Source organism: Epinephelus moara, chromosome 3 (genome assembly GCF_006386435.1).
Source record: "Epinephelus moara isolate mb chromosome 3, YSFRI_EMoa_1.0, whole genome shotgun sequence".
Classification (NCBI taxonomy): domain Eukaryota; kingdom Metazoa; phylum Chordata; class Actinopteri; order Perciformes; family Serranidae; genus Epinephelus; species Epinephelus moara.
The window spans coordinates 12,536,397-12,564,031 of record NC_065508.1 but is presented as its reverse complement, the minus strand read 5'-3'; the positions used below and the strand labels follow the sequence as shown (position 1 = coordinate 12,564,031).

Below are 27,635 nucleotides of genomic sequence, written 5' to 3'. Positions count from 1 at the left end.
TATGTAGGGCATTATCTGGCATCTGTCCACTTTACTGTCCACATTATATAACCTTGTAATACCAAGTCATGGACTACAAGGTATTGTACACACCACATGCTTATATAGGTTTCTGACAGGTCCATCAGAAGATCTAATCATAGTATTGCAATTGAATTTCAGCACATAGCTAGACTGTTAAATAGAGGAAACATGGTGTGATGCAAAACCCACTGGTCTCATCATACAAGGGTCAAAGACTGATGAACTGCACAGTGTGGACAGCCAGTCCTGACATACTGACATGCTCTGTTGTTGTTCTAGGATATGTAAAACAGTTCTAACATAGTGAGTTAAGGGCAAGCTATTTATAGTAGACACCAGATTAAGACTGAAACTGTTAATCAGGTTAGGAGCTCAGTGACTGAAAGTGCATAAGGCCAACACACACACACACACACACACACACACACACACACACAGAGAGCAATACATGGTTATCCCCTCCCTGCTCTAAACTGCACCATGTTGTGTTGACAGTCATTATGTGCATGGCCCTCTCCATCCGGACCACACACACCTATGCTTGCAGTCGCTGGATGGCACAGCAGCACCAAACTCAGAGATTAGGGAGGGGGCAACATATGCCCTGTAGGCTACAGCTGGGCAGCGTCAACAAAACTCTCCAAAACTGTCACACGTGTATCCTCGCCTCAGTTAAAGCCGACTGCACCGCTCCGACTCCCTGCTTTTCCAATTTATTTCGCTCCTTGTTTCCCTCACGATGGAAGGGAGGTGATTCTCCTCGCCGCCATTTTTAGAGGAACTGCCTATCGAAGAGAGAAACTTTGCTAGCTACTGCCCGAACGTTAGCGGCTAGCTAGTTGGCCAGTAGCTTGCCTGCCTGCCAGTCCGCTGTGACAGTTAACGCTTGACAGTCGTTAGCCAGGTCAGCTTGCCTCACGTTGATTTAAATTATTCCTGCGGCCGAACAGCATACATGACAAAGACAGCGGTTATTCCTACAGTTAACAATTTAGCTGGACCTGGAGTCAGTGTGACCGTCTATTTGGGTAGGGCAAATGTGCGGTTAGATTAGCGAATTAGCATTGCTAACTTATTAGCTAGCGAGTTCACACTTTGATTTCTCCCGGACTGCATTGACTGCATCGTCTGTGATTTAGCGTCAGCCAGGGTGACTGGATTAATCAGCCGTTCATACCCCGCTTCTCAACCTGTGTGGCTTCATTTCAACCAGGTGAGCTAACTTTAGCTTTCTGCTTATTAACGATGGGTAATTTTGTTCTCCGGCACACTGCAGTGGATCTCAACATAGGTTAGCTCGCGAGCTAGCCAGCTAACTAGAGGGGTTGCTATTCGACAGCTAACCAAAAGTTGCTGTCACAACTTGTATGGTCTGTCGCATCGACAGATTTTGGTGTGCCTTGCTGGGTTACTCCAGAGCTCCCTTGATAGCATAAGGGTGTTTATTTTGAATGCCAGTGCAACACATCAGCAAATTGTATTAATATACGGGGAGCAGGGCTAGCAAGCTAAATAGTGAGAGGTTTGTTGTAGAGAATGGTAACGGATTGCTTTCCCTAAGAAGCGTTAGCAGGCTACGTTAGCTTGCTAATCCGCTTTATGCAACTATCGTTGCAAGCAGTGCCACTCCCTCGTTTTTGTTTTGTCCACTGTGGCTGTACGTTAAGTGAAACTCGGCTTTGGATGTGTCTGTTTTGGAAGTTTGCTTATCTGTGAGAGACATCGTGAGTCACATACTGTCTGAATAGCTAGCTGTGTGACGGTAGGTGACATTGGTCAAGACTGTTTCTGTGTCTGTCGCACGTCCATGTCCTGGCATTGTGTTTACAAGCAGCATTAGCCGGGAGAGTCTGACAAGTCATTGTGATTATCATTGTGTAAGCGACAAGGAGAGCTCGCATCCATCTGCCGCTGATGGCTGTTTTTGTGCACTGACGTGAGTCGCATTCCTCAGTTTTCTGTGTTGATATTGCGTAACACTGGCTATCACTCAGCAAGCTACTCTTCTGCTTGGCTTATCTGTGACTTCGCCGCTTAACTTATGCATGACACTGTGGATCAGCTACAGAGAGATCCAACACAACACTTTGAATGTGGGTAGATCACGTATAACATTAAGGATGTGACAGGTTTACCATTCATATAACCAAAACACGTTGCGCTCTGTTGGGGTGATCTGTCAGATTTGATGTCTAAGGGTTGATGGATGATATACCCAAACACCTACACATGCTGTATGTTAAATGTGCTATATATACTGCCTCTGTTTGTTGAATAAGCACTGCAGTATGAGCAGTCCTCAGTATCTTTGTTGCTGTCTTTACACTGCGATGAACAGACTGTCCATGTTATTAATGCAGCCTCTGGCAGGTACGACTTGTCCTCTTCCTCTGTTATCACAGATTTCTGCTAGGCTGCCCGTCTCTGTTGTCCTATGTTACCTGCAACCTGTGCTGATCTGCACACCTGTCAGTTGTTCATGTATGCCTCTGCATGCTTGTCAAAACAACAGTGCATTCGCAGGCTGGAACAGCTCCCCTTTCTTTACTTCCAAGGACTTGCTGCTAGCTGGTGATGAGAGGTACGCAGCTGTTATTGACTGTGAACATCTCATGTGCACGAGAAAGCCAATGCAAAGTTGTGTTTTCTTGTGTGTCAGTGTTATAACAGGGGGTGCTGAATATGGGCACACTGCATAATGGATTTAAGTGTCTCCCAGGAAAAATGGATTAGACACTGGAGCAAAGCCTGCCCTGCTTGCTCAAGTCTACAGATCCAAGTCAGTCAATGACAGTCAGCCACTGCAGAACAAGTGCTGTTTCCACAATATGATCCACTGCAGTGCCACCATAACTTTATTTGTGAGTGATTTGAGATATGTAATGTGGTTATGAATGACAGAGTATGGAGCTTATATAGCTTACTGATTGTAATGCTTCAGTGCTTTATTGTATTTAAGCACATGGTTTTAGCTGGCAAAAAAAACAATGGGTAATCAAATGACAGCGATCCTCAGGTTTGGGCTGTGTCAGTTAACCCAGCTGACAGTGACATGGCACGTCACAGAAGTGAGGTAATAAAGTTATGGTCCTCCGCCTGAAAAGGAGTTCCGATGCATTTGCTCAGTGTTTTCGATTGAGGCTGTCTGCTGAACAGTTGGAAACCAATCACATATTTGATGAGTCAGACTGAGAGCAAGAAGAAAAAGGGAGGGAGGATAGACACATCTAAAATATTTTTCAGGTGATTTACAGAGGACACATACTGCACAAACAATAAAAAGAATATGCACAATAGTAAGGGTCTGCCATTTTCTGAAATTATAGGATGCATAATAGCTTCTCAATCATTTTTAGAGATTAACTTGAGCTTTAAACAGTCGAAACGATTCTGCCTCAAGTCACTCTTACATAGTTCTTCTTTTGTATGATTTGACAAACCACATCCACTGAGATGACTTTGTAAACTTGCATGTTTAGATGCCTGTATGTCGTCTTGTTGAAGGTGCCACTGTTGTTCAGAGGAAACTTGGTATGCCGTTGATGTTCGGGACATTTATCCCAACAGGAAGAGTGTAAATGGAGCTCTGTGAGTGAAATGGGATGGGTCAAATCCTCTTAGTGTTTGGTCACTCTATTCCTCTCCCCTGTCACCATCATCTTTATAGCACCACAAATCGGGATGTGTTGTTGTTGACATTGGGTAGCTCGAGAGCTTTCACTTCCTCCGCTCAGTGAAAGCCACATTCTGTAATCAGTCTCGGGAGCAGGAGCACGGACACCCCACCCTCCATCTTGGGGGATGGAGATGTGGTGTGTGAGCCATTTGAACGACGGCGCACATGTAGGTCATGAAATTAACATTGTGTCTGAACAGACAGCTGTGATGTTGCATCGTGTTTTTACTGGGAATTTGGGCGATGATCTTAAGCGCAGGGATGCACATGACCCATCTTGTCTCCCCTGATATTGAAGTCAACGCCTAAACTCAGCGTATTGGCTGATTTTCAGGCTTGTAAACATGTAAGTTACATTGTTGTCATGAAGTTGCATTGTTACAGTCTTATAAGAAGAGACAAAGAAGTATTTCATGTGGGTCAGTTACATTTGGCTGATACCTTTAATAAAACGCATCAGCTTGCTGCATCCCTACTTTGTTTGAATTATTTAGTAATACAGCATTTAGCATCTTGCCTAAGGACATACTGTAAGTATGTGTATGAAAGTATATATGTAGCATAAATTTTATGTTTAGACGTCTATGTGAAATGAAGCAAATCAAAATGACTACGCTTTTAAGGCCCTGCACACCCACCCAGGTGATATATCAGTTATTCTGGTTGATGAGATTCTTGAGGTTGACATTTAAGGTTGATGCTTTGCTGAGGTCAACTCCATGTACCTAAAGGAATCGTAATGATGCAAGTTGTCCCGCCTTAGCAGGTGCAGCAAAAGGAGAGCCAGGGAGATGTCAGTGAAGTACAGGGTGCACCGAAGATGCGTTAATAACCAAAACAAAAAGCTGTGATTATAGCTAGTGCAACATTGGAGCCTGGTTAAGGATGTTTTATGTAGTTGTTACTGATTTTAAACAGCAAAAAAATTAAAGGAACTGATTGATGGATGTCATAGGCTGGGTGTTAATCAGACTTTCTTTTGTATTCTTCTTTTGTGCATCTTTCCTATATCCTTTCTCTCCGTTTTGATAAATCAGCAGACAGCAGGATTGCTCCAGGGTTGCTCCTCTGTGGCTGACCCCATGCAGCTAAGAGAATTTCACAATGGGGATCAATAAAGTATTTGATTATTTATCATCCCTCTCCATTTCTCTCTCTCTCTTCCTCTCTCTCTGTCTCTTCCTCTCCGTGACACCCCTTGCTACTCAGCTTGGTGCACGGCCGTCTCTTCATTAGGCATCTTGGTGATTTTACAGTGAGGAAATCAATTCACATAATACACAAAGAGAGGATCCATTTTCTCGAGCAGTAAAGCAAAACAACTTTCGATGCATTTCTCGAACACACTGTTCTTTGGGATAATGTGTGTGTGCACGCGTGTCTTGCACATACAGTCCATCTCAGCCAGATACAGTCTTGTGACTTGGTGTTCAGTGCTATTTTATTGTGTGTTTGTGTGTCTGTGCGTGTGAGAGAGAGAGAGAGATAAATACCTGATTGTATTTTAGTTTCTCTTCCTACATACTGTGTTATCTAGTGGAATAGAAATGTACACACACAGAATCCAACTTAAGTCTCATCCAGCTTAATTTTCCTTGGAGTAAAAGAATGAAGCGCTGGTACCTTCCCTTTTCCCATACCTAATAAAGTATGTGTTTTTTGTACTTAACATTATTATCTTAATATTATCAGCTAATAAACCATTACATTGTTTTTAAAAACTTGACCCTTTCTGTCCTGTCACCAAGAAAAACTGCCTCTCTTTCCTTAGCTGATTTTTATCAGTTGGTTATGCTTTTGAATTATTTCTGTCTCTCCCCATGTTTGTTCCATTACATTTTCCAGTTTGATCAGGAATAAAAATCAGGAACCAAGATGCTTTTAAATAGAATTTCCTTGTTCATCAGTAAGCCATCCAACGTGACCTTTACTGTTGCTACAAAGGTGCTGGGATGGACAAACGTTCAGTCCCCCCGAGCCATCAATAGATTGTTAGCACAAGTGTGACTCTGAACTGAGTGATCATAATTAGCACTGGTTATAAAACAGTAAAGACAACATTGTCTAAAACATCAAACGGTGGCAACAAAGATAATCCAAAAAGTCAAATAATTGCCACAGTAGTCGGGACTGTGTCTGTATATTTATGGCATTTGTCCTTTTGAGTTTGACATGATGAAGGTCTGAGGGCTGAATCGCAGTAAATAAAGTTATCAACAATGATTCTTTCATAATGCACTGGTGGTGCAAGGTGATTTCAGGAATACACATGAGCAGGGTAAAAAAATATAGCATAAAACTAAAGTTAAATACCTGTTTCAAACAGGTGTAAACAACATCAATTGCTGCTTTGCATCGCTATAGTTGCTTTAATTGAGCCGAGTTAATGTTAGTAGTGTCACCTTTTCTTGCTATGACAGGTTAAAATGTCTATCAAGGCTATTGAGATTTGGATAAGTAAGATTTACTTAGAAAAAAAACATGTAAAGTACAGGAATGAAGACTTTACACATCAGAAAAGAAAAACTGTCAGTAAAATCCAAAATATGAAGAAGCATATCTCGCACCTAAGTCAACTTTAGTGTACAGAATTTTCATCTGCACACCAGAAATGCAAAATATTCTAAAATTCAACTTGGCTCTGTTTGCAATCATTGTCACCTGTATTATTGCTAAAATGAAATAAATTCACACATTTTTGGAGGGTTTAAAGTGTGATAAATACTGCTGTAATGTCAGATTTATTAGAAGGCAGCAGGCATTTAAGAATTGTTAAACAAAACGTACATTATTTTAGACAAAAAAGATGTAATGGTGTCACATTGTAAAGTACAAATCAGTGTGTGCTGGATCAGGCAAGGTGTGCATAGGGAAGTGCCATCACGTGAGGTGGGAAAAGTCTTTAAAAAGTATGGAAAGCTTTGCCAGTAGAGTATAAATAACATTGTTTTGTTGCTGCTGATGCCCGTGCTCTGCCACTATGTCATGCAGATTTTGGGAGGCGAGACAGTCAGTATTGTCTGTGCTAGGAAATTAATCATTTAGAGTACAGCTGCGATTTTACTTTGTCAACACTACTTCTAAGCCCTTCTGCCTTTCACACAAAAATTACCAAAACCTCAGCCCACTGTACATTTACAGTCAAATCTCTCTGTCACACACACAGACACAGACTCAGGGGGTGTGTCTGTTAATATATATATATTTATGTGCACAGTTTACCTTTTCACACGCTGCACATTTGCCTAGTTGTACTTTCTTTTTCTAAATATTCCCAAAGCAGCTCAGTGTATTTGTAGCCTAGTTACTGTGGAGGGAAGGCCATCCAAGCCGGCACTCCTTGCTTCTCCTTTAACTTTCTATAGGTCTGTCTTCACAGCGCATATTTAAGACCACTGTCCTGCCAGAAAATGAATCATTTTCCAACATTAAGTCAGATTGGATGCCATGTCGTTACAGCATAAGGCCGGGCTTGAAACTAAAGATAAGAGAAACACCCCATGCCTGAATATTCACTGTTTTATGCACTGTTACATTCCTCTGTCGTGCTTCCTGAAAGCAACTGTAAAGTCTAACACATGACACATTTAGTATCACAGTGCTCATGCTATAATGCTGCAAACATTGTGGCAGAATTAGACAAATTACAAATGACTCTGTTCACTAGAAGTCAACACAGAAACACTGTCTCCCTGCTGCTGTTTCTGAAGTTTGTTCCCGGCAGCAGTTTCTAGCTTTGTTGTCCTGGAGAGCTGTGTGTGTTGGTATACAAGTTTCATTCTTGTGTATTTTTTTTCTTTTTCTCAGTCAGCTGGGTAGCTTTTTCAGCAGGACAAACCTTGTGACATTCAGCCAGCAGTGTGGTTTTGGTACAGCAGGCTCCCAGGCTGTACTGATAACTAGGCTGGCCCAGGCAGGCTAGGTTAACAGTGCTGCAGACCCAAAGATAAAACGAAAAAGAAACAACTATCAGTTTTCCCACTGAGCATTTCTGTAATGATATACGTGTGGTGTTGGAGTATGAAGGGGGTTGTCACCAGTTTCTGATTGGCTGAAGACAAGACAAGGTGATGTGGTTGGAAAAAAAGAGGTATTCTCTAAAGCTGCAAGTTGCTGGTTGCATTTTGATTGCACTTCACACACACAGTAGAATTTGCAGCATAAGCCACAACGCACACACACTCAGCATTATGAGTATGTTGTGCAAAATGCTTCACGTGCACACTGGTAATCTTACATGCATGTTACACGAATTAACTGGAGCAAAACTGATGCATCCATTTTGAAGGACACAGTAAAATTTGACCGCAGGTCCTCTAATTGATCATCCAATGCAGCTCAAACCTCATTACTGTTGGCCACCTCATAGCAGCGGACATGAAATCGATCCTTGAGCTGGGATATTTGCATTGCCCAGTCATTCCAGTAGCTCACAGACCTGCAATAATTGCTGAAGCAGTCTGAGCCGATACACTTGTGATGACTCTGCAATTAGTAGATTATATTAGGGTCAGCATTTGAAGGTGTGACCACTGGCTAAAATCATTGTGTTTAAGATACTTCAGGAGCCTCTGACCTTTCTGAGGAAACTGTACGTGCTCTCTTTAGCCAGTGTGATGCTATGCCATAAAGTGAGGCATCGGTTACATAGTTTACATATGTTGTTTTTCCCCCATTTCAAAATAAAAATCCTCTCATACATGGTTTAATGAACACTGGGAACTTTATGAAGCCAAATATGTTTTTTTTTTTTAATGTTCGGATGTGGCTAGAATTTGAACATATGAAATCACTGAAGTAAAAAATTACAGGCTGGCTCCAGTCCGGCCAATGCAGAGAGTTGATCTGGAGCCCTGCGGCCTCGCCGTCCATTCCTGCAACGCCTGTTTTTCCAGGATATGTATCACAGCATTTTATTTTTGCTTCCTTTTGTAGTGTGTCTTTGTTGTGTGTTGTGGCTGGAACAGATGAAAAGCAGACTTTGATAAAAATGTGACTTTGAGTTCATCGTGTAGATTTAGAGCCGTGTCACAAGTTCAAAGTTGTGCTGAGATTTCCTCGTCTCTTTTCAGAGTCTGGCCATTGACTTTTCTCACTGGTATCTTCAGACTCACATCAGCTGAACAAATGGACTCCTTTTCATACTGTGCTGTGTCGGGGTGTTTTATCTTGTCCTTGCTAACAGTTCTGTCTCTTTGTCTCTGCTTCCCCTCACCCTCTCTGTCCATCCAGGTGCCCATGTGGTTCCTTAGGCCCATCCATTACTGCAGATGAATCTTCAGCTGCTTTTGCGTCGCTCAGCACCCAGATAGTCCCATCCCCTTTGCGTGGGTGATAAGGGACTACATTAACCAGGATGCCCTCCTCTGTAAGGGCAGGGAGCCTGAAGGATCCGGAGGTGGCTGAGCTTTTCTTCAAAGAAGACCCAGAGAAGCTTTTCTCTGACCTCCGAGAGATCGGCCATGGCAGCTTCGGCGCGGTCTACTTTGTACGGCAACCACATCTTCACACTGACTCACACAGAAGAGGAATGCGTTTAATAAATTTATTATAGACATTAATCAGGGATATGATCTGTTACATAGAGGAAAGCTGAACGACCCTACACAGTACTGTGGTGGAGTTAAAGTGGTCAACGTTGTGATCCCAATTTTTCTCTATATCTGAGCTGCTGTATTCAATTCTGTGAATAACATAGCAAGTCAGGGCTATTTAACTGACCTATTAAATAGCAATTCAATTAAATACAGCTTAAATCATGTGTTTCACAATTGTGAAAAGTCAAGCTAAAGAGTGAAGCTGCCTGATCCTCAATCAAGAAGAGAAACGATTTCAACAGAAGTTATTTTTACCAGCACACAGTATAGTTGAATAGCACCAAGGTACAACGGAGTGACTCACTGTAGCTTTCTGAACTGACTTTTGTTCTCGAACGCTGCACACAGCGTGGTTAAAAAAGGTACAAGAGGTCTTAAAAAACCACATCCTCGATGAGAGAAGATGGACAGAGAATCAGATGTACTGTATGTTGTGGCTGAAAAATGCACTGATGATGTGTGTTTCTGACGATCTGCTTGTGTTTCCCAGGCACGGGATATACGCACAAATGAGGTGGTGGCAATTAAAAAGATGTCCTACAGTGGCAAACAGTCTAATGAGGTGAGACGAGATTGATTGTGTTTATATAATAGTTCAGACCTGAACCATAAACATTTTCACACAGTATGGGAAGAATTCTAATCATTAGCCATGAACTCTTTACTCTTATTCCTCAATTAAACGTGGCCTTTTAAAAATATTTTTAATGTATCAAAGCAGGACTTCTGTGCACTTAGATACACCTCACATCATTGTAGCTGCTCTTCATGTTCCGACAGTACAAGATCTTTAAATATAGCCTATGTCTATCTAACTAATGTTTGCAACACATCATGAATGCTGATATCATCAATGAATATTCATGTAACACAGTGAAAGGTCACCCTTGTGTGCTCACTTTCACTGTCGTCGTCCCAGATGGAGTTCACTCTGCTCATGATTACAGATTAACTATATTCAGATTACACTTTATCTGTAAAGAGAGCTGAAAGACAATCTTCTGCACACACACATACGGTCACTTCTAACACATAAGTCAAGCATTGCGTCGCCTGTCTTGCTTTTAAGTCCCTTCTTTTCCCACCAACAGAAATGGCAGGACATTATAAAGGAGGTGAAGTTCCTCCAGAGGATCCGGCACCCAAACAGTATAGAATACAAAGGTTGTTACCTCCGTGAGCACACAGCATGGGTAAGTCGCCCGTTTACATGCCCAGAATTAGATGATCTCATTCTGCAGTGTTTAAGGGTGTCCGTCTGTACATTGTTATTCTCGACTCTATCTCTTGTTTACAGCTGGTGATGGAGTACTGTCTCGGCTCAGCCTCCGATCTGCTAGAAGGTGAGTAGGTGTCTCTTCTTCTCTTCGTGTGTGTGTCTGTGTCAAGCAGACCCGACCCCTCCACAAAAGAAGAGATATAGGACTGGCTATGTGAGCTCACAGAGGAGAAACCTGAAGCTTTATCAGCTGATTCTTGTTCTGTTTTTTTTCCTCCTCCAGTTCATAAAAAACCTTTACAAGAAGTCGAGATAGCTGCCATTACACATGGTGCTCTACAGGGGCTGGCCTACCTTCATTCCCACAATATGATCCACAGGTGAGGGGAAATTAACATCACATGTATTGTGTGTTTTATTTTATAAGAAGCTTCTGTAAACACTGTACATCCTTCCCTACGCTCACACATACGTGTATTTTTCTCTCTCAGGGATGTGAAGGCAGGTAACATTCTACTGACTGAGCCTGGGCAGGTCAAACTGGCAGACTTTGGCTCCGCCTCCATTGCCTCACCTGCCAACTCCTTTGTGGGAACGCCATATTGGTAGGTGGAAAGTGAAGGGGTTTTTTTGCATATGTGTTAAATGCTTACCTTATGAGCATTCTACAGTCGAGTGTCTCCTTAAGAAGCATTGGTTTATGAAATTAATTGTACTGTAAAAAGTATTTCCCACAGAAGTAAAAAGGTGCTGACTTATTGGAATGCCTTTCTGCTGTGATTGTTGCAGATAATATGTGTTTAGGACTGATGCATAAAAATAACAGTGCTTTTTAAGTATTTATGCTGCTGAGAAAGTACTTAGATAATTAATGAAAAACGGAATTATTTAATTTCAAAGACTAAAGTGACAGTGCCTTTTAGTTTGGAGATTAATAATGATACAAGTGAACAGCTACTTCAGCTGCAACCAGCAGCTTTATAGCTCGCTTTATTGGTCTGTTGGTTGGTCGGTACAAAATTTCCCCACCTTTTGGCGGACACCGTTTTTGCCCTAGGAGGCCGAAATTTGACATGGAGGTCAAGCGTGTGTGTGTCTGTTTGGGAAGGTGTGTGTTTGTGCTCATGACAGTTGGCTAAAAGGCGGGGTGGCAATGGGAGGGACCTATCGCAGAAAGGCACATAACTTCCAAATGGATTCTCAGACGTGCCCAAGATTTAGTGGAAACACTGGTCATGAGCCTGAGGACAGCTGATTAACTTGTCATGCCAATTGGCAAAAAGGGGCAACTTGTGGAGGCATGCACGTACAGGGTCACAGCTATTGCAAATTCACGCTTGACTCACATTTTAAGATTAAAGAGTGTGATTGTCTTTGAAAGTCGTCTCTCTTTTTTAAATGACTGCTAACCTCATTTTTTGCGATTTTCTTTTTCCTACCTTCAATTTATCTATCTCCTCCGTTTCCTCCAGGATGGCCCCAGAGGTGATTCTAGCTATGGACGAGGGCCAGTATGATGGGAAGGTGGATATCTGGTCTTTAGGGATCACCTGTATAGAATTAGGTAGGTGACAGTATGTGGGTATTTTGAATACACAAATTGGAAGTTTTTGAAATTGGAAGATTTTTTTTTATTGTAAAATAATCTAATGAAAATATATTATTTTGGCTTTTGTTTAAAATACATTCTTAAAAATGTCAAAACATGTCTGATGTTACACGAAATATTTTCATTATGTATTTTTTGTAATTTAAAATCTATTCTTAGTGATCATTGAATCATCACCTGTATTATGTGATACACATTGGCATATGCATAATTCCCCAAATAATTGTATACATTTAATATTTTTTCATCAATAAATGAAATTGTCATCAAAAATGATCAGTTTAATGCAACTGCTTTACTGTCTTAGTGTTACTGCATGATGACAAAGTGGTTTGCCATGACTTCAGTGATGGGTTCTAAACATTTAGCATCAAAATCAGAAATACTTCATTGATCCTCAAGAGCAATGAGGGGTGATTCATTACAGTTGCTCCGATGTAAGGAACCACTGTCTTATGGCATAGCATACTGGAGTAAGAGCCTGTTATTGTACTATATAGACCTACCTATTTTAATCTACTGATATAAAGTAAATGAAAATGTGTTGGTAAAATTGCATGGGAGCCCTGATGTAAACTTGGTACAAAGTGTACTTAATGCACAATCTGTGATCCAAATGTTACTAAATCATAGCCGACAATCTGTTTTAAACACAGGATTTGATTAACAGGTCTTTGAGTACAGGGACATGTGGCAGTAACTATATCTACTTAAGTAATGTTGATTGTTGATTTGTTTGACCGATTTGGTTTTAATTTAAAGGTAAACTATGCAGGAATTATCAATAACTGTTTGTAAACTGTATCACCAGTGAAAGTGAAAGCCAATCCCAGCTGTGCCACCTGTTGTTTCCTGTAGCATTTTCATTTGTTTCGGAGCTGTGTCTGCCATTTTCGTAGCTTCCTTGTGGACGTGTGCTGCTTACAACCTGGCCTGGCTACCGTTTTATAATGTCCCAACCTCACCTGTGCACTCTGCCCAGCAACGTTCCAAACATAGCAAAATAAAAATAAATTCAGAAAATACAGACAGAGGGCAGAGTGTCTGCAGATAGATAAACCCCCACACTCCTCTAGTGGTACATAAGTTGATGATTGAGAGGCATAGTTTACCTTTTAAGGTTCGGTTAAATCATTAATGGTTATGAATTTGGCAGTAAAACAGCCCTGTCATTTGAGGTACAGACAGTTGTGAAAGGCAAAACATTTTTCATGTGAAACTTATATATGTGAATTAATCTGTAACTGAAAAAGAGGGAGTACATAATAACTGAGTGTTGTCATGTCTGTTCCAGCTGAGAGGAAGCCTCCCTTGTTTAACATGAATGCAATGAGTGCCTTATACCACATAGCGCAGAATGAGAGCCCCACACTGCAATCCAGTGAATGGTGAGACGCCGCACTCACATATACACGAGCACATGTGCAGTATGTTGTATGTTTTGCACCTAAAATGACGATGCTTACTTTTGATAAAAGCTGTCGTTACCGGTGTGTGACCCTCTATCATGTCATCTGTGTTTCAGGACGGAGTACTTTAGAAACTTTATCGATTCTTGCCTTCAGAAAATCCCCCAGGACAGACCACACTCTGACGACATGCTGGGTGTAAGTGCACGCACATACTCACGACAGTATTGGTTGCCAGTTTTCCATTGGCAGCCATTTTGAGAATCTGGCAACCAATTTTTGGCTTTTATTTGCCATCAGTGGCAACCACTTTTTAAGATATTAAAAATAGAGACTGCAAACACCAAAATAAGTATTTTTTTTAATAGTTGTTGCATTAGTGATATTTAAATATGGCCGTTACTGTCGGAACCGAAACCAGTCTGGCAACCCTTTTTTTTAAAGTTAGTGTTGAGCCCTGATACTGTACGCCACTGTGCAGAACCAGAGAGCAGGGTCAGTGTGTTAAGATGGGAGATTGACAAAGCCCCCTGGTGATAAATCTCTCTCTGATGTTTGCGCTCTGTTCTGTCCCCCATAAGCTTCTATTTTGATCACTAATCCTCTACTTCCGGATGCACACACAAACACACACACCCAGAACATGTACAGACACACAGACAGCTCGGTTTTGTAGAAAGAACACAGATGTAATTACTGTAGAGATGCGACTTCTACATCCATCGTTAAGTAACTGAGCAGCTGTCACTTAGCCCGCTAATGGACTCACTATTGCTAATGGAAGTTGTCCTTAGGGGTATGGAAGCACTGCACGCTGTGTTTCTTTTTTTAAATGTCAAGTTCCAAAACATCACTTGTTTTTAAACAAAATGAAAAGTGTGACAATGTTCTTTTTAACCGCGTCTCAATGTAATCTTCTTCAGTTCGACTGTGTTTGTCAGCTCGGATTTTTGATTTTGTCAGTTTTGACAATTGGTCATCATCTGCGTGACCCACTATACTTACAGTCTGCATTTATCATAGAGCCTGACAAATATTAAAATGTTAAATAAGCTGCCATAAATACAAAGTGCGAGCTGTCTAGTTCAACACAGGCTTTTCTTTCTGCAGTTTCTTTCTGCAGAACCATCCATCCACCTCATTAAATTCAGGTCTCTAAGCAGAGTGCTGAAGCTAATAGCTAATTCAGCACACTGAGCTAACCAGAAGGTTCCTTATTGGGATATTGAACATTTTTCCACTCATTAAGTTTGTCCAATTTATGGCACAAAACAACTTCACATGTTAATCTCCTCATAAGCTCTCAGTCATTCCAGTAATGCGTTAAGTGTTGGGAACAGTTTTCTCATGGTCATTTTCCTGCACCCTCTCTTCTGCAGCTTCAGTTAAACAGTCCCATATTTCCAGTTACCATCTGCTGAGAAAGGCAGACCATTTTACATCTGAAACTGTCTTTTCATCCCTGTCACCCTTCCCTCCAGCATGCGTTTCTGCAGCGTGAACGTCCAGACTCTGTGCTGATGGATCTCATTCAGAGGACCAAGGATGCAGTGCGAGAGCTGGACAACCTGCAGTACCGCAAGATGAAGAAGATCCTCCTTCAGGAGGCCCACAATGGACCCACAGCAGAAGCCCAGGATGGAGACGAGGTGTGTGGATGTTTGTATGTTAAACAGTGGTGCAGAATACGATTTGTTTTTTCTGTTTTTTGACACATTTGACCGTGCAGAGAAAATAACCAAGCATGCACTGGTTTGTATGCATGTCTGTCTGTGTCTCTTGGTCTCTCTTTCTCTCTCTTTCCCTCGCTGTCTTTCTCTGTGCTCTGTCCCCTCTCTCTCCAGGAGCTGGAGCCAGGCGGAGGTCGGACAGGAACGGTGAACAGTGTCGGCAGTAATCAGTCCATCCCCAGCATGTCCATCAGCGCCAGCTCCCAGAGCAGCTCTGTCAACAGTCTGAACGAGGCGGCCCAGGACAGCCGCAGTGAGCTGGACCTGATGGAGGGAGACCACACTGTCATGTCCAACAGCTCTGTCATACACCTCAAACCGGTGGGTAAAGTGACACAGCCTCACACCTGTGCAGAGGAAGTACGAAGCTTTATTTTCATCATTGATTAAAGGGGCACCCAACTGATTTTACACATGAAGCCTCTATTGATCTGTCTCTTATGGTCACCAAACATGACCAGAAACATGTTGATGGATTGGAAGTTTGAGTTTAAAAAACAATTTTCAATGATCTGGTTTCCTCCAGTTTCTCATTATAATTTGCTTTCCCACCATTATACTGGTCTGAATAAAGTCCCTGCCTCCACAGCGAGATGTCCCTTTAAACTACTTTAATAAAGTCATAGAAATGAGATTAAATATTATGGAAAAGTTAAAGAAAAGTTTCAAAAATTAATTTGTAAAATGTGTGGAATCCTGTTTATTGCTGTTTCTGTGGCACTTTGGAGCACAAGGTGGTTTCTGATTCTGTTCTGCTCTGTCTGGATCCCTTTCTTGCTTTATCCCAAACGTTCCCATGCCCCCAGTGCTTCCTTTTTTGTTTGTTAAATCCCATAACAAAATAGTATTTCAATTCCGCTGCCTCATGTCTCCAGGAGGAAGAGGAGAGTTTCTCTGGGGATCAGGCAGCCAGCAGTCAACCCTCTGAGCCCCAGCCAACACCACCTCAGGCCCCGAGGAAGCACTACCGCAACAGAGAGCACTTTGCCACCATACGCACAGCGTCACTCGTGAGAACGCACTTGCTTACTCCTCCATGCATCTCACTTATGTGTTAGTGGTTGTTTAACAGCCAGATATTTTGTGCTTTGTGTCTCCATTAAACAAACTCCTTCAACATTGCTGTAATACGTCTAATAATCTGATTCTAAATGAACTGCGCTGATTGTCTGTGGCGTCCACATCTTTCAGGTGACCCGTGAGATGCAGGAACACGAGCAGGACTCGGAGCTGCGGGAGCAGATGTCGGGATACAAGCGCATGAGGCGGCAACATCAGAAGCACCTGATGGGCCTGGAGAACAAGCTGAAAGGGGAGATGGATGAGCACAGGCTGAGGCTGGACAAAGAGCTGGAGAGTCAGAGGAACAACTTCACTCAGGAGATGGAGAAGCTGCTGAAGAAACACCAGGCGGCCCTGGACAAAGATGTATGTGGACACAAGAACAATACAGTGCCCTACTGATCCTGTGACACTCAACTATTACTATTTTCAAAGCATATTTCTACAACTTAACCAAGTGCTTTTTTGTCTCCTACTCAATATTAGCTGAAGACGTTTACCAACGATGAAAAGAAGTTCCAGCAGCACATCCAGGTGCAGCAGAAGAAGGAGCTCAGCAGCTTCCTGGAGTCACAGAAGAGGGAGTATAAACTGCGCAAGGAGCAGCTCAAAGAGGTAACACACTGGCACCGCACACATCTCCAACACAACCTGTGAGGATTTGTCTATAGTGTACCCCAAAACTAAACATACATAATTAAGTGAGCAGAGCACCTGTGTGTTTAATTTGACTGCTGCTGTTGATTTAATAACAAAAAATGCAAGAAGAACATTTGCGAGTATTCACACCATGCTGACAAACTGTAATATCCATTAAGCCCCATAATGCCAATGCTCTGACATACTGAAATAAAACACCTGTGTGGCAGGAACTGAGCGAGAACCAGTCAACTCCCAAGAAGGAGAAGCAGGAGTGGCTGTCCAAGCAGAAGGAGAACATCCAGCACTTCCAGGTCAGGATCTCTCAGACAATATGTACACATACATACACAGGCCTGGCAGTAAATTCACACAGTCTGTAGAATCTGTGACAGTAACAAAACCTGATTCCCAGGCGGAGGAGGAGGCCAACCTGCTGAGGAGACAGAGGCAGTACCTGGAGCTAGAGTGTCGAAGGTTTAAACGCAGGATCCTCATCGCCAGACACAATGTGGAGCAGGATCTGGCCAGAGAGGTACTTAGTCGCACAGAGAGAGCCAGACACAACGACCCACTCTTATGTTTCTGATTAATTTTACTTATTTGATCGCTGTCACTCAACATTTCCTCCTCTTTTTCAGGAGTTGAACAAAAGGCAGACACAGAAGGACCTGGAGCACGCCATGCTGCTCAGACATCACGAGTCGATGCAGGAGCTGGAGTTTAGGCACCTGGGGACAATCCAAAAGGCGCGGGCAGAGCTGATCCGGACCCAGCACCAGACAGAACTCACCAACCAGCTGGAGTACAATAAAAGGAGGGAGAGGGAGCTGAGGCGCAAGCATGTCATGGAGGTCCGACAGCAGCCCAAGAGCCTCAAGGTACAAAGTCCCATGGAGGGTTTTTAGTTTTTCCCTTGGATGCAGTTCTTTAACTGACCCCAACACACACACTCACTCAACATCTTCATTTCTTTTCCTTCTGTCTTTATCAGTCTAAAGAGCTTCAGATCAAGAAGCAGTTCCAGGAGACTTGTAAAACTCAGACCAGGCAGTACAAGGCCCTCAGGAACCATCTGCTGGAGACCACGCCCAAGTCCGATCACAAGGCCGTGCTCAAGAGACTGAAGGAGGAGCAGACCAGGAAGCTGGCCATCCTGGCCGAGCAGTATGACCACTCCATCAATGAAATGCTCTCCACGCAGGCTGTGAGTACCCGAAGAGAAGGCCAGATGAGGTTATGAAACATAAATACAAAAATGTCTTTATGTAGTGTAGTTTTAAACTCACTGTTGATTAGGGCTGAAATTTCTCACTACCAGTGCGAATACAGTACCTGATTCCAAAACACAGAGATTACAGAGTTAAGTTCACCTGTAAAAAAAAATCTACAAAGTCAAACCTTAACAATATTAAAGCAAGCCGAATGTTAATTTTAATCACTAAATAATGCAAATTTAATATTAAACATACCTTCAGCACACAGTTCTTGTCACTCCCACAGTCCAGCTGATGCAGGGGCGTATTAAAGAAAAAAGGGGCGGAGTAACGGCAGGAAAAATGACCCAGTGGCAGTCAAAACAAACCAGTCACATGTGTACTGAGTCATCAGGTCAGCTATATGAACCAATATTTGGGTCATTATTCATTCGTCATCAGAAAATAACCCAAGAGAATGACTCAAAGCCCACATACACTGAAACTGGGTTCATAAATTGACCCAGTATTTTTTTTCTGTGTAGAAATATTTTTTTTATAACAAAGGAAGCTAAGTTTATCAAATGTATCAAAATTGATTTTGTCTGAACACAAAACAGTCGTACAGGACTGCCGAAAAATGAGCAAAATTATCATTTAAATCTGGGAATATCACATTTAAGACAGGGCTGCACAATGTAATGTCATTTCACATCATTGTGATGCGAAGTCAGAGATTTTTTAATTACTTGAATAAGTTTTAAATTTATCAGAAGAGAACTGCACTCAGCTATCAGTCTGTTTTAATTTGTGCCTTTTGTGTTAAGTTCAATAAAAAAATGTCTTAAGCATTTTGTTGTGTTTAAGGTGTTTAAGCAGTGCACTGAAAGGTAGGACTAAGTACACTTACACATCTGTTTATTTACCACAAGTAATATCATCATTGCAGTGTTCAACAACATTATCACTTATTGCATGTTTTCACTGACACTGGATCAAAAACAATCACCAACAGAGAAAGACTTTGTATCTTTTTCTCTTTGTCTCTTTATGTCTCTCTCTTTTATATACCTGCCCTCAGCTGAGGTTAGACGAGGCTCAAGAGGGGGAGTGTCAGGTTCTGAGGATGCAGCTGCAGCAGGAGCTGGAGCTCCTCAACGCGTACCAGAGCAAGATCAAGATGCAAACAGACGCTCAGCACGACAAGGAGAGGAGGGAGCTGGAGCAGAGGGTCTCTCTGCGGAGGGCTCTGCTGGAGCAGAAGGTAAAGAAGGCCCCGCACTTTGTCTGGATATGTGTCAGTATAATTGGGAGTGACAGCAGACACTAAAGCTGTGTTGTGAATTTTGTTAATGGGACTACCGTTTTATTGTTCTCAACATGCTGTGTCTGAATAACCATGTTTAATAACAGCAAAACTATATCAAAACATCCATTGTCCAAAGCCAGACTCCATTGACAAAAACAGTAATGAACACAGGAGCTGCTGGTCTCGATCAGTTAGTTTGTTTGTGTTACTGTGAGATGAATGAAAGTCACACAGCAGAGAAGACCAGCAGCTCCTGTGACTTTACTTTCACTTGGCGTTTATGTTGAGCTCATTTGTTTGCTGTGTTTATCTCCGCAGATTGAGGAGGAAATGCTCGCGCTGCAGAACGAGCGCCTGGAGCGAATCCGCTCACTGCTGGAGCGCCAGGCCCGAGAGATCGAGGCTTTTGACTCGGAGTCCATGCGGCTGGGCTTCAGCAACATGGTGCTCACTAACCTGGCCCCCGACTCCCAGGGAGGCTGGGGGGGAGGGGGTGGAGGTGGCCAGGGGGCTCAGGGGGGAGGCCACTGGCCCGGAGGAGGTGGAGGAGGCGGCCACCATAGTCATCACCACCAGGGGGGCTCCAGCTCGCAGCAGCCCTGGGGTCACCCCATGCTGGCTGGGGGCCCGCCACCCTGGAGCCTCCACCACCCTGGAGGAGGGAATCAGAGAGGGAGCTCAGGAGGCGCAGGTGGGGTGAGGAACAGCCCGCAGGCTATGAGGAGGACGTCATCAGGGGGGAGGAATGAACAGGGCATGAGCAGGAGTGCCAGCATCACCTCTCAGATCTCCAACGGATCCCACCTGTCGTACACCTAGAACACACACACTCACACACGAGCGACACGATAATGGTCTTAAAGTCACATTATTGTGCACCAAGGTGACACTACACAGACACACATCATGCATGCACCACACATGCGTCACACACACGTTATTTCCCACAGTACGTCTGACACGCACTGCACAGTACTGGGTTTCCCTCGACCCAGTTCCTCTCCCATCACCACTGCACTCTTACATCAGTGTACTGCTAGCAGCAGTCTGTGGAAACCCAAAAGTCTCCAGACTAATCCAGGATGGCTGAGGGCCATATACAGTATGCCACAGTGCAATAGTGTCATTTTTACTGTAGCCTACAGCGCTATTTTATGTGTTTTGCCATGTTAGTCTCTGTTGCCATAGAGCCGAAGTAGTATATTCATATTATCTACCATGGAGTTTATTATCAAGAGATTGTTTGCAGTATGCTGTTTTAAACAGACGTGGGGTAAATCTGAGGCTTTCAGATGTTTCGGTAGCACAATGAGGTGCATTATGGGAAGATTTGCATTCAGTGCAGTTTTATAAAATGTGGAAAAATGTGTTTGAGATTTAAGCACAGAAATCTTACTGACAGAAGGTTTAATGAGATTATTGTTGATGTGCAGTTACAGACAGATGAGAAGGCGGCAGGTGATGTAGAGGCCTGACATAAGACTGAAGAATAGTTTCAGAACATGAAGGAACATGAAAAGAGACCGAAGGTTGTTGTAAGTGAGCACCAGTGGGTGTCTCTGGCTTTATGGTAGTAGCACAGGGACACCCAAGGGTCATTAATGGCTAAAAGTATGCAATCTTTCATTCCAGCCTGAGTGACCTAACTGAGAAGCTTATCCTCCAGCAGAGAGGAAATCTGTGCAGTGTTTTACTGGAATGACTAGCTAGGAGTTATTGTGTATAGTGAGCAGGGCTGCAGAGATGCCAAAGGTAAAGGGTGCAGAGTCAGATTTGTCGTTGTAATTATCCATGCCAACATACTGTCAATGTATTTAATGAGATTGTGCCAGTGGAAGTTCAGGTTAAAACTACGCGGCCAAGTTAGATGCACGTGTCGCTGGATTGGAGGAGAGATGGGAGTCATTTCTCACGTACGCTCAGCCTTGTTTGCTCTGCTGTTGGGTTTCCACAGACCGCTGCCCTACTCTTCACTCCTGCCTGCTCAGTGGACGGCCAGTGTGAGGGATACTGGAGCCTTATTAGTCCACAGCCCTCACGACAGGGACGGGTTTTCAGCAGCACCTAACCTCTACTTGAACAGTATTGAAACTAGTGGTCACTCCTCACTTGTTTGCAGTCATGTTCCAGTCTAATCTGGCACTGTGTCAGTCCGTGAAAGCGACGCACTACGCCATTAAAAACAAAACGTTCTCTGACAAATTGAACCATGCCTGTTGGCCTACCTCAAGGGCACTCGAGCAGAGCTTCGCCACAGGGTGTCATGGTATGACAACGACTTGCACTTTGGCACAGGCCTTCAAACACACTAAATCAGATTTACACACACACACACATACATGATTGATTTTTATTCCCCAGTCAAACAGTAGGTCCTTGTGCACACATGGTTGATGAGTGCATGTACAGTGGGTTGTGAAAATGGGATTGGGACATAAAAAATTAGAAGAACACAACAGCATTTGTGTCAGGGCAACAATATCCATCTCAGTGGCCTATGTGTTTTTAGATAAAAAAAAAACAAAAAACTCGATGAACATAGGGTGTGAGAGGAGTTTCTTCAACACTCTGCTGGTTGGTGACTGCTGAATGTTTCGTTGGATGGATGGGCGGTGATGCTGTGATCTCCGCTGCCATGCCCCTGCAACCTTCCCTGATCTGACACCCCGCTCTGTCTCACCCCCAGTGACCCCCGACGTCATGTTGTGACCACGACCTCCCTGATTCCCCCCCCCCCAACTTTGTCTCCTCCCCTTCTGAGCCTGGTGTGACTTCACCCCATCCCTGATCTATCTGGGAAGAGCTCTTTAAGTGAAAGAAAGGAAGAAAAAAATATATATAAATGTATTATTATATAAATCTATAAAAAAAAAAGGATTATAGAGATAAAGGCGGGAGTCTTATTGAGAAATGCAGAGATTATGCATTATATGAGTATCAGAGGTGGAATGTACAGGAAACCTGTTAATATTGTATATTTTGAATTTGAAAATATGGAAATCTAATTGACAAATCAAAGGCAAATTAACTAGTTGTGATGCGGACACAGTGACGTGGTTTTAGACCAGCGGTATTCAAACGAACGTTCGACTCACAGCCGCTGGGGTTTTCACTGTCTTACTTGCAGCTGCGAGTTCTGAAACTTGTTACAGATATTCTGTTGTGAATGATAACAACACAACTCTAAGTCAGATTGCCTCGAGCAAATGGCAACATTTTTTGTTTAATGCTGAATGGAGATGATTTTGCACATAATTTGAATCTAGTTAGGTGTAGCCTTTGCCTTAGCGACGGCTATATTTTACTGACATTACGATACCCAGTGTAGAAGACTCAACCTATTTAAGTTTTCTCATTGTTTTTAGAAGACTTGGGCCTAAATGTGAGGTTATAATAACATAGAGAAAAGAGAGAATTGTCTTTAAAGAATTCAGAAATATTTGGCTGCATAAACAATACTTAGTGTACTCCACAACCACAACTCTTGCACAAGACAGTGAAAATATATCTGATAGCTACAAAGGGTTACTCTTAGGTGTTGTGGGGTCCACAAATATAATTGGGATGTGCCCTCTTCTGTTGTGGTTACACACAAAGCATTTTCACACTGCACTTAAGTATTTGCCTTTTTTTAAAATCTTGCCACCCTACACTCAGAATTTATAATCCTGTTTTACTTGGCTCAGTTCTGAAAACAGAAAAAAAGCAGAACGTGGTGGTTCCAGTTTTCTCTTCAGCCAGTATGCCATTGTACCCGACATCTTTTACCAACCCCTTTTTCCAGTTCTGTAGTGTTTTATTTCTTTTAATGCCAGAGAGGGTCATTTTATTTCCCAGATGATGTCTGCACAGGGCCAAACGAGCAGCAGATTTTTAGACCTCGTCTCTTGTGTTTACTAGAACTCCCAGGTGTTTTGCGATGCAGTCGGGGCAGAGTCTAGCTTTAGACCTTGGTCACTCTGTACTGGATCAGTTGCACTGATTGCACAAGTGATTGACCAGATTAAAGAGTCTACTGTGATGCCCCCCCTTCGGTGTCACTGAGGGGCGGCTGCCATTGGCTGAAAGTAGGCGGGAGGCAGGGTTACGTCTCTGTACAGTCTGTTTATCAGTATTCCCTTTATCTCTCCTGTCATTTGGTGGATCTTGCTGTTTTATTCTCCGTAGTCCAGAGACCTGTATTAAACTGTATTAAATTGTATAGATTGTGCAAAAAGCTGAATGTCGCATAGCAGAAGAGAAAAGCTATTCCTTACAGATGACAAAGTGATTTAAAATGTATAAAAGAAATTGAGAAACAAAGTTTAGGGGATAAATGTAATATTTTGTTTGTAATTACTATTTTTTGTTGGAAGAGGGCTACTGGATAAAGAATCATCTGTAATAAAGTAATTTTAATATTTCTTTGTCCCATGGTGTTTTTGTGTGTGAGGAGCATGACAGCACTCAGGTTTAAAGCTTAAAAAATCCTTTTTACTTGAGTTTAAATGTTTGAATTCTTTGTACTTTTTGTCATAGATGTCCGAGGTATTCTAGTACTTTTTTTTTATTGATAAAAGGCTACTCTTTGACGTGTATTAGAATTCAAACAGCTTGTTTGATTTGCGTAACTCTGCTCTTTTGTAGAAGCTACATTGCCTTTCTTCAGTAAGAAACATCTAGATAAATGATCATTTTTTAAAACAAAAGTTTCAAAGAATTGTTGGAATTTCAAACGAGTGAAGCCATGTTTTGAGACCATTTTATTTTTGTTTATATTTCCCAAAAATCATGTGTCCTCTTGATCAATTTTATCTATTTGGCTAAAAAAAAAAAAGTTTTTGTTCATCCACTGCCCTTATTTTGATTTTCCTCTCCAGCTGTTTTTAGACTTTCCCTAGATGTAACTTAAGAACAATGAGGAAAAATCCAAATACTGTCCAAAGTCTCTGCAGATCTCACCCTTCACCGTCTCTTCCTCCTCAGCGTGTGTAGGACCTCCTCCAGGTGAAGCTTCCCTCCTCTGCATCCACACTGCTCTCTTCAGGTGTCTGCAGTCTTTGTCTCCTCATCATGTTGGCTCTCCTTCTGCGAACGGGAGCCACATTGCTGGTCCTGCTCCTCTGCCCAGCCTGACTATATTCTAAAGGAGCATCCAAGTTCACCCCATTCCTCTCCTCCCCTTTCAGGAAATCAGCCACTACTCTGAAGTACTCCAGAACTGCGATATGACTCCACTTACCTCCCTCTGCCTCCTCATTTCCAGTCCTCCCTCCCTCCGTCTCCTCTCTGTCCTCCAGAGTGAACCCACAGTGCCCTCCTCTGTCTGTCAGCACTAAAAGGAAATAAGGATTGCTCTGGAATAGGGGAAGAGGCAAAGTGGAGGCAGGCGGGAGGAGAGGGTCATCACGGCTGCAGATACAGAGCACAGGGAGTGCCACCTCATCGGCATCTCTCAGTGGTTCGTTCCTCTCCCAGTAGTTGTCCCAGTCCTTGGCTGGGTAAGCTCTCTCACCCAGTGCCCAGGCCACTGAGGGTGCCAGGCCCTGTGGGGAATGAGAACCTGAGCTCAGTCCAGAATTTAGAGAGCTTATTGAGGATCTGGGGGCCCTCTGCTGAAGCTGGGCTGAAGAGCAGAAGAGAGTTTCCTCTAAGTCTCTGAGGGAGGAACAGCGTAGGGCCCGATCCACATCCAGGACTTCTCTGAAGGAACTGGCGTATCTTATGACAGCATCATGTGAAGAAAAAAGTTTTATGATCCTGTTCATATTGCATTCATGTTATAACTTCTGTCCAAACATTTTGCTTTAATTTCTCTCACCTACTGAGCTGCAGTTTCCGCTGAAACAACACTCCCCGGCGATACAAAGGAGGCATGACTGTTTCAAACCACAGCTGTCCCTGGAGTACAGGTGAGATGGCTGCAGCTGCTGTCAGGTGTGAACTTGATCCACACTCCCCCAAGTAGGAAAGAAGAATCCCTGAGCCTGAACCCTCACTCACAGCAACCATTACAGAGGATGGGTGCCGGCTGTGGACATAAGCCACCGCCTGTAAAAAGAGGATATCAAATATGTCGTCACTGTCAGGTAAAATAAAGTCACTGAATTACAAAATGTCAGTTTTAGCCACGTTGACAGATGCTTCACTGCCAGATCTGTACCAGAAAGTTCAGTATGGCCCATTGGTCAGAGAATACGACCTAAACAAATTGGGTGTCTGGTACGGATTGGGTAGTGACAAGCTGTTATGAATGGCAGCCCTATACTTTTGTCAAGACAAAAATGTTGGTGGATTGCAATCATTTTTTTGTACGTACATTTGTGATCCCCAGATTATGACTTGAAATACCTTGGCTGACCACCATTAGGTCAAAATTTGATTTTTTTCAATACAAAACTAAAGACGTCAGCCTAAACCTGGCAAACATTAAACTTGTCATTTATTGCATGCATCACAGTTGCCTTTAAATTGTGTCCAACCAACAATTCCATAGGTATTTCATATACAATGCTTTAAATAATAAAATAAAAACCTCCACTAAGACCAAATGCTCTATCTCTCAGTGTTGACGAAAGTAAAAAATAATTTGTGTATCTGCTTCGTGATTCAGATTTCCTCCAAAATGTAATGGGTTCTCCCTAGGTCCATGCTACATCCTCGCACCAAGTTTTATGAAAATTGGGCCAGTAGTATTTTTGTAATCTTGCTGACAAACAGACAATCACAAAACGACACTGAAACGGCACGGCAACGTCCTTGGTGGAGTTAAAAAGAAGCAAATCCTCACATTTGAAAAGATGTGGTTAGATCATTAAATATTTACATTTCTGCTTATTGAATGATTAATCACAATTGTTGGCTATTCATTTTCTGTCCATCAATAAATGCAATAATTCTTTCAACACAAATGTACAAAGCTCTCTCAAATGAAACAAGTCATGACATTACATGAACAAAAAAGGAGTGTACACCTGCTCAAGATCAGCTGGGTCTCCAAACTCAGCCAGTCGCGCTGTGGTCAGCGGGCACCCGGCTGTGCCTCGACTGTGAAACACCACCACATAAAAGCCCTGGCACATGGCCCGATGGCAGAGCACCTTCAGGTGGGGGGTCACCCCACCCCAGGACTCAGGAATAAGGAGGAGGACAGGAGGTGTTGCGGTGAAGCAGCCTAGCGCCTTTCCCCCTGGCTGATGCTCCCTCCTCCCCTCCCACCTCTTCCTCCCTCCCACCTCACCCAGTCTTGTCCCCACAGCCCAGTCCAGAGCCACAATACCTCCGTCTCTCAGTAACAGATTGTCTCTAGTGAACTGTAATGTGTCTCTGTGTTGTTCGCACAGCAGGCTGGACAGAGTCTGGAGGTGGGGGTCTCCTCCGGGCCAGGAGGCTAGTCTTGGCTTGGCCAGAGAGCCACAGTGCCTGAGCAGATATTTGGCCAGCGCAGTGGGTTTGCAGATGAGCCTGGGCCCAACTGAGGCCTGACCTGACCCAGACGAAATATCCACCCCTGGTGATCTCGTCTCATTGGTCCATGTACTGGTATTCCTGTCTAGCGGCAGCTCCAAGGTCAGGCAGATTATGACCCAGAGCCTCCAGGCTGCAGCCTTCACAGCCAGCCTCGTCCAACAGCGTACCCTGGGCCGGCGCAGAGCCAGAGACAGAAGCAGAAGTAACAGTAATGGGAGCAAACAGAACAAACAATCCCATACAGGTAATGCCATTGGTAAACAAAATCCAGTGTTTCCTCTGGGATGTGTTGCTGTGATTTCCTCAGTAACAACTGACCCCTGTATTTTACAAACTCCCGCCTTGTTGCTTCATGAACAGGTGTGAAAGTCTCGCCTCATAAGTTGACCGATGTTGTCCAGAGAACTGTTGCAAACACTGTGTCATGAAAATTGTTGTCTCTCAACTCGCACCGCTGCTTCACTTCCAACCACCCTTTCTCCTCCCTCCATGAATCATTTACTGCAAACACAAGTTCAGATAGACACTAAGCAAACAAAGGCCACATAAATCTGTCCCATTAATGTGAACGTGATCATAGTCTTTGACCTTGCCATGTCTGCCGTTACCTCTTTTGCATTGTTCCCCCAGCTCACCTGTGAATATTTTTGGGATCGTAATACAGCAGTCCTTTTAAATTTTCCCTTTTGAGGTTTTATTCTAAATCTAAATCAATA

General features: G+C 43.1%; 2 protein-coding genes across 4 annotated transcripts; one reads left to right on the top strand and one right to left on the bottom strand.

Moving 5' to 3' along the window:
* Positions 1 to 634: 634 nt before the first annotated feature.
* Positions 635 to 23,873, top strand: taok1b (TAO kinase 1b). 2 transcript variants are annotated; one of them, XM_050037388.1, is made up of 21 exons: positions 635 to 1,237; positions 8,933 to 9,188; positions 9,788 to 9,859; positions 10,389 to 10,490; positions 10,595 to 10,640; positions 10,800 to 10,896; positions 11,008 to 11,121; positions 11,989 to 12,080; positions 13,420 to 13,513; positions 13,651 to 13,732; positions 15,016 to 15,183; positions 15,379 to 15,585; positions 16,140 to 16,274; positions 16,456 to 16,692; positions 16,813 to 16,941; positions 17,196 to 17,279; positions 17,381 to 17,500; positions 17,607 to 17,846; positions 17,960 to 18,172; positions 19,243 to 19,425; positions 19,789 to 23,873. In XM_050037388.1, exons 2-21 carry the CDS (start codon positions 9,057 to 9,059, stop codon positions 20,287 to 20,289), a joined length of 3,048 nt encoding a protein of 1,015 aa, XP_049893345.1. In that variant the 5' UTR covers positions 635 to 1,237; positions 8,933 to 9,056; the 3' UTR covers positions 20,290 to 23,873. The 2 variants fall into 2 exon arrangements, with proteins under 2 accessions (XP_049893345.1, XP_049893352.1); XM_050037395.1 differs by lacking the exon at positions 635 to 1,237 and adding an exon at positions 1,289 to 1,960.
* On the bottom strand, positions 15,496 to 27,357 carry LOC126385599 (protein ABHD15). 2 transcript variants are annotated; one of them, XM_050037413.1, is made up of 4 exons: positions 26,424 to 27,357; positions 25,271 to 25,500; positions 24,412 to 25,170; positions 15,496 to 15,611 (listed from the first exon to the last, which is right to left on the bottom strand). In XM_050037413.1, exons 1-3 carry the CDS (start codon positions 27,171 to 27,173, stop codon positions 24,432 to 24,434), a joined length of 1,719 nt encoding a protein of 572 aa, XP_049893370.1. In that variant the 5' UTR covers positions 27,174 to 27,357; the 3' UTR covers positions 15,496 to 15,611; positions 24,412 to 24,431. The 2 variants fall into 2 exon arrangements, with proteins under 2 accessions (XP_049893370.1, XP_049893362.1); XM_050037405.1 differs by lacking the exon at positions 15,496 to 15,611 and having other exon boundaries at positions 24,196 to 25,170.
* Positions 27,358 to 27,635: the final 278 nt, after the last annotated feature.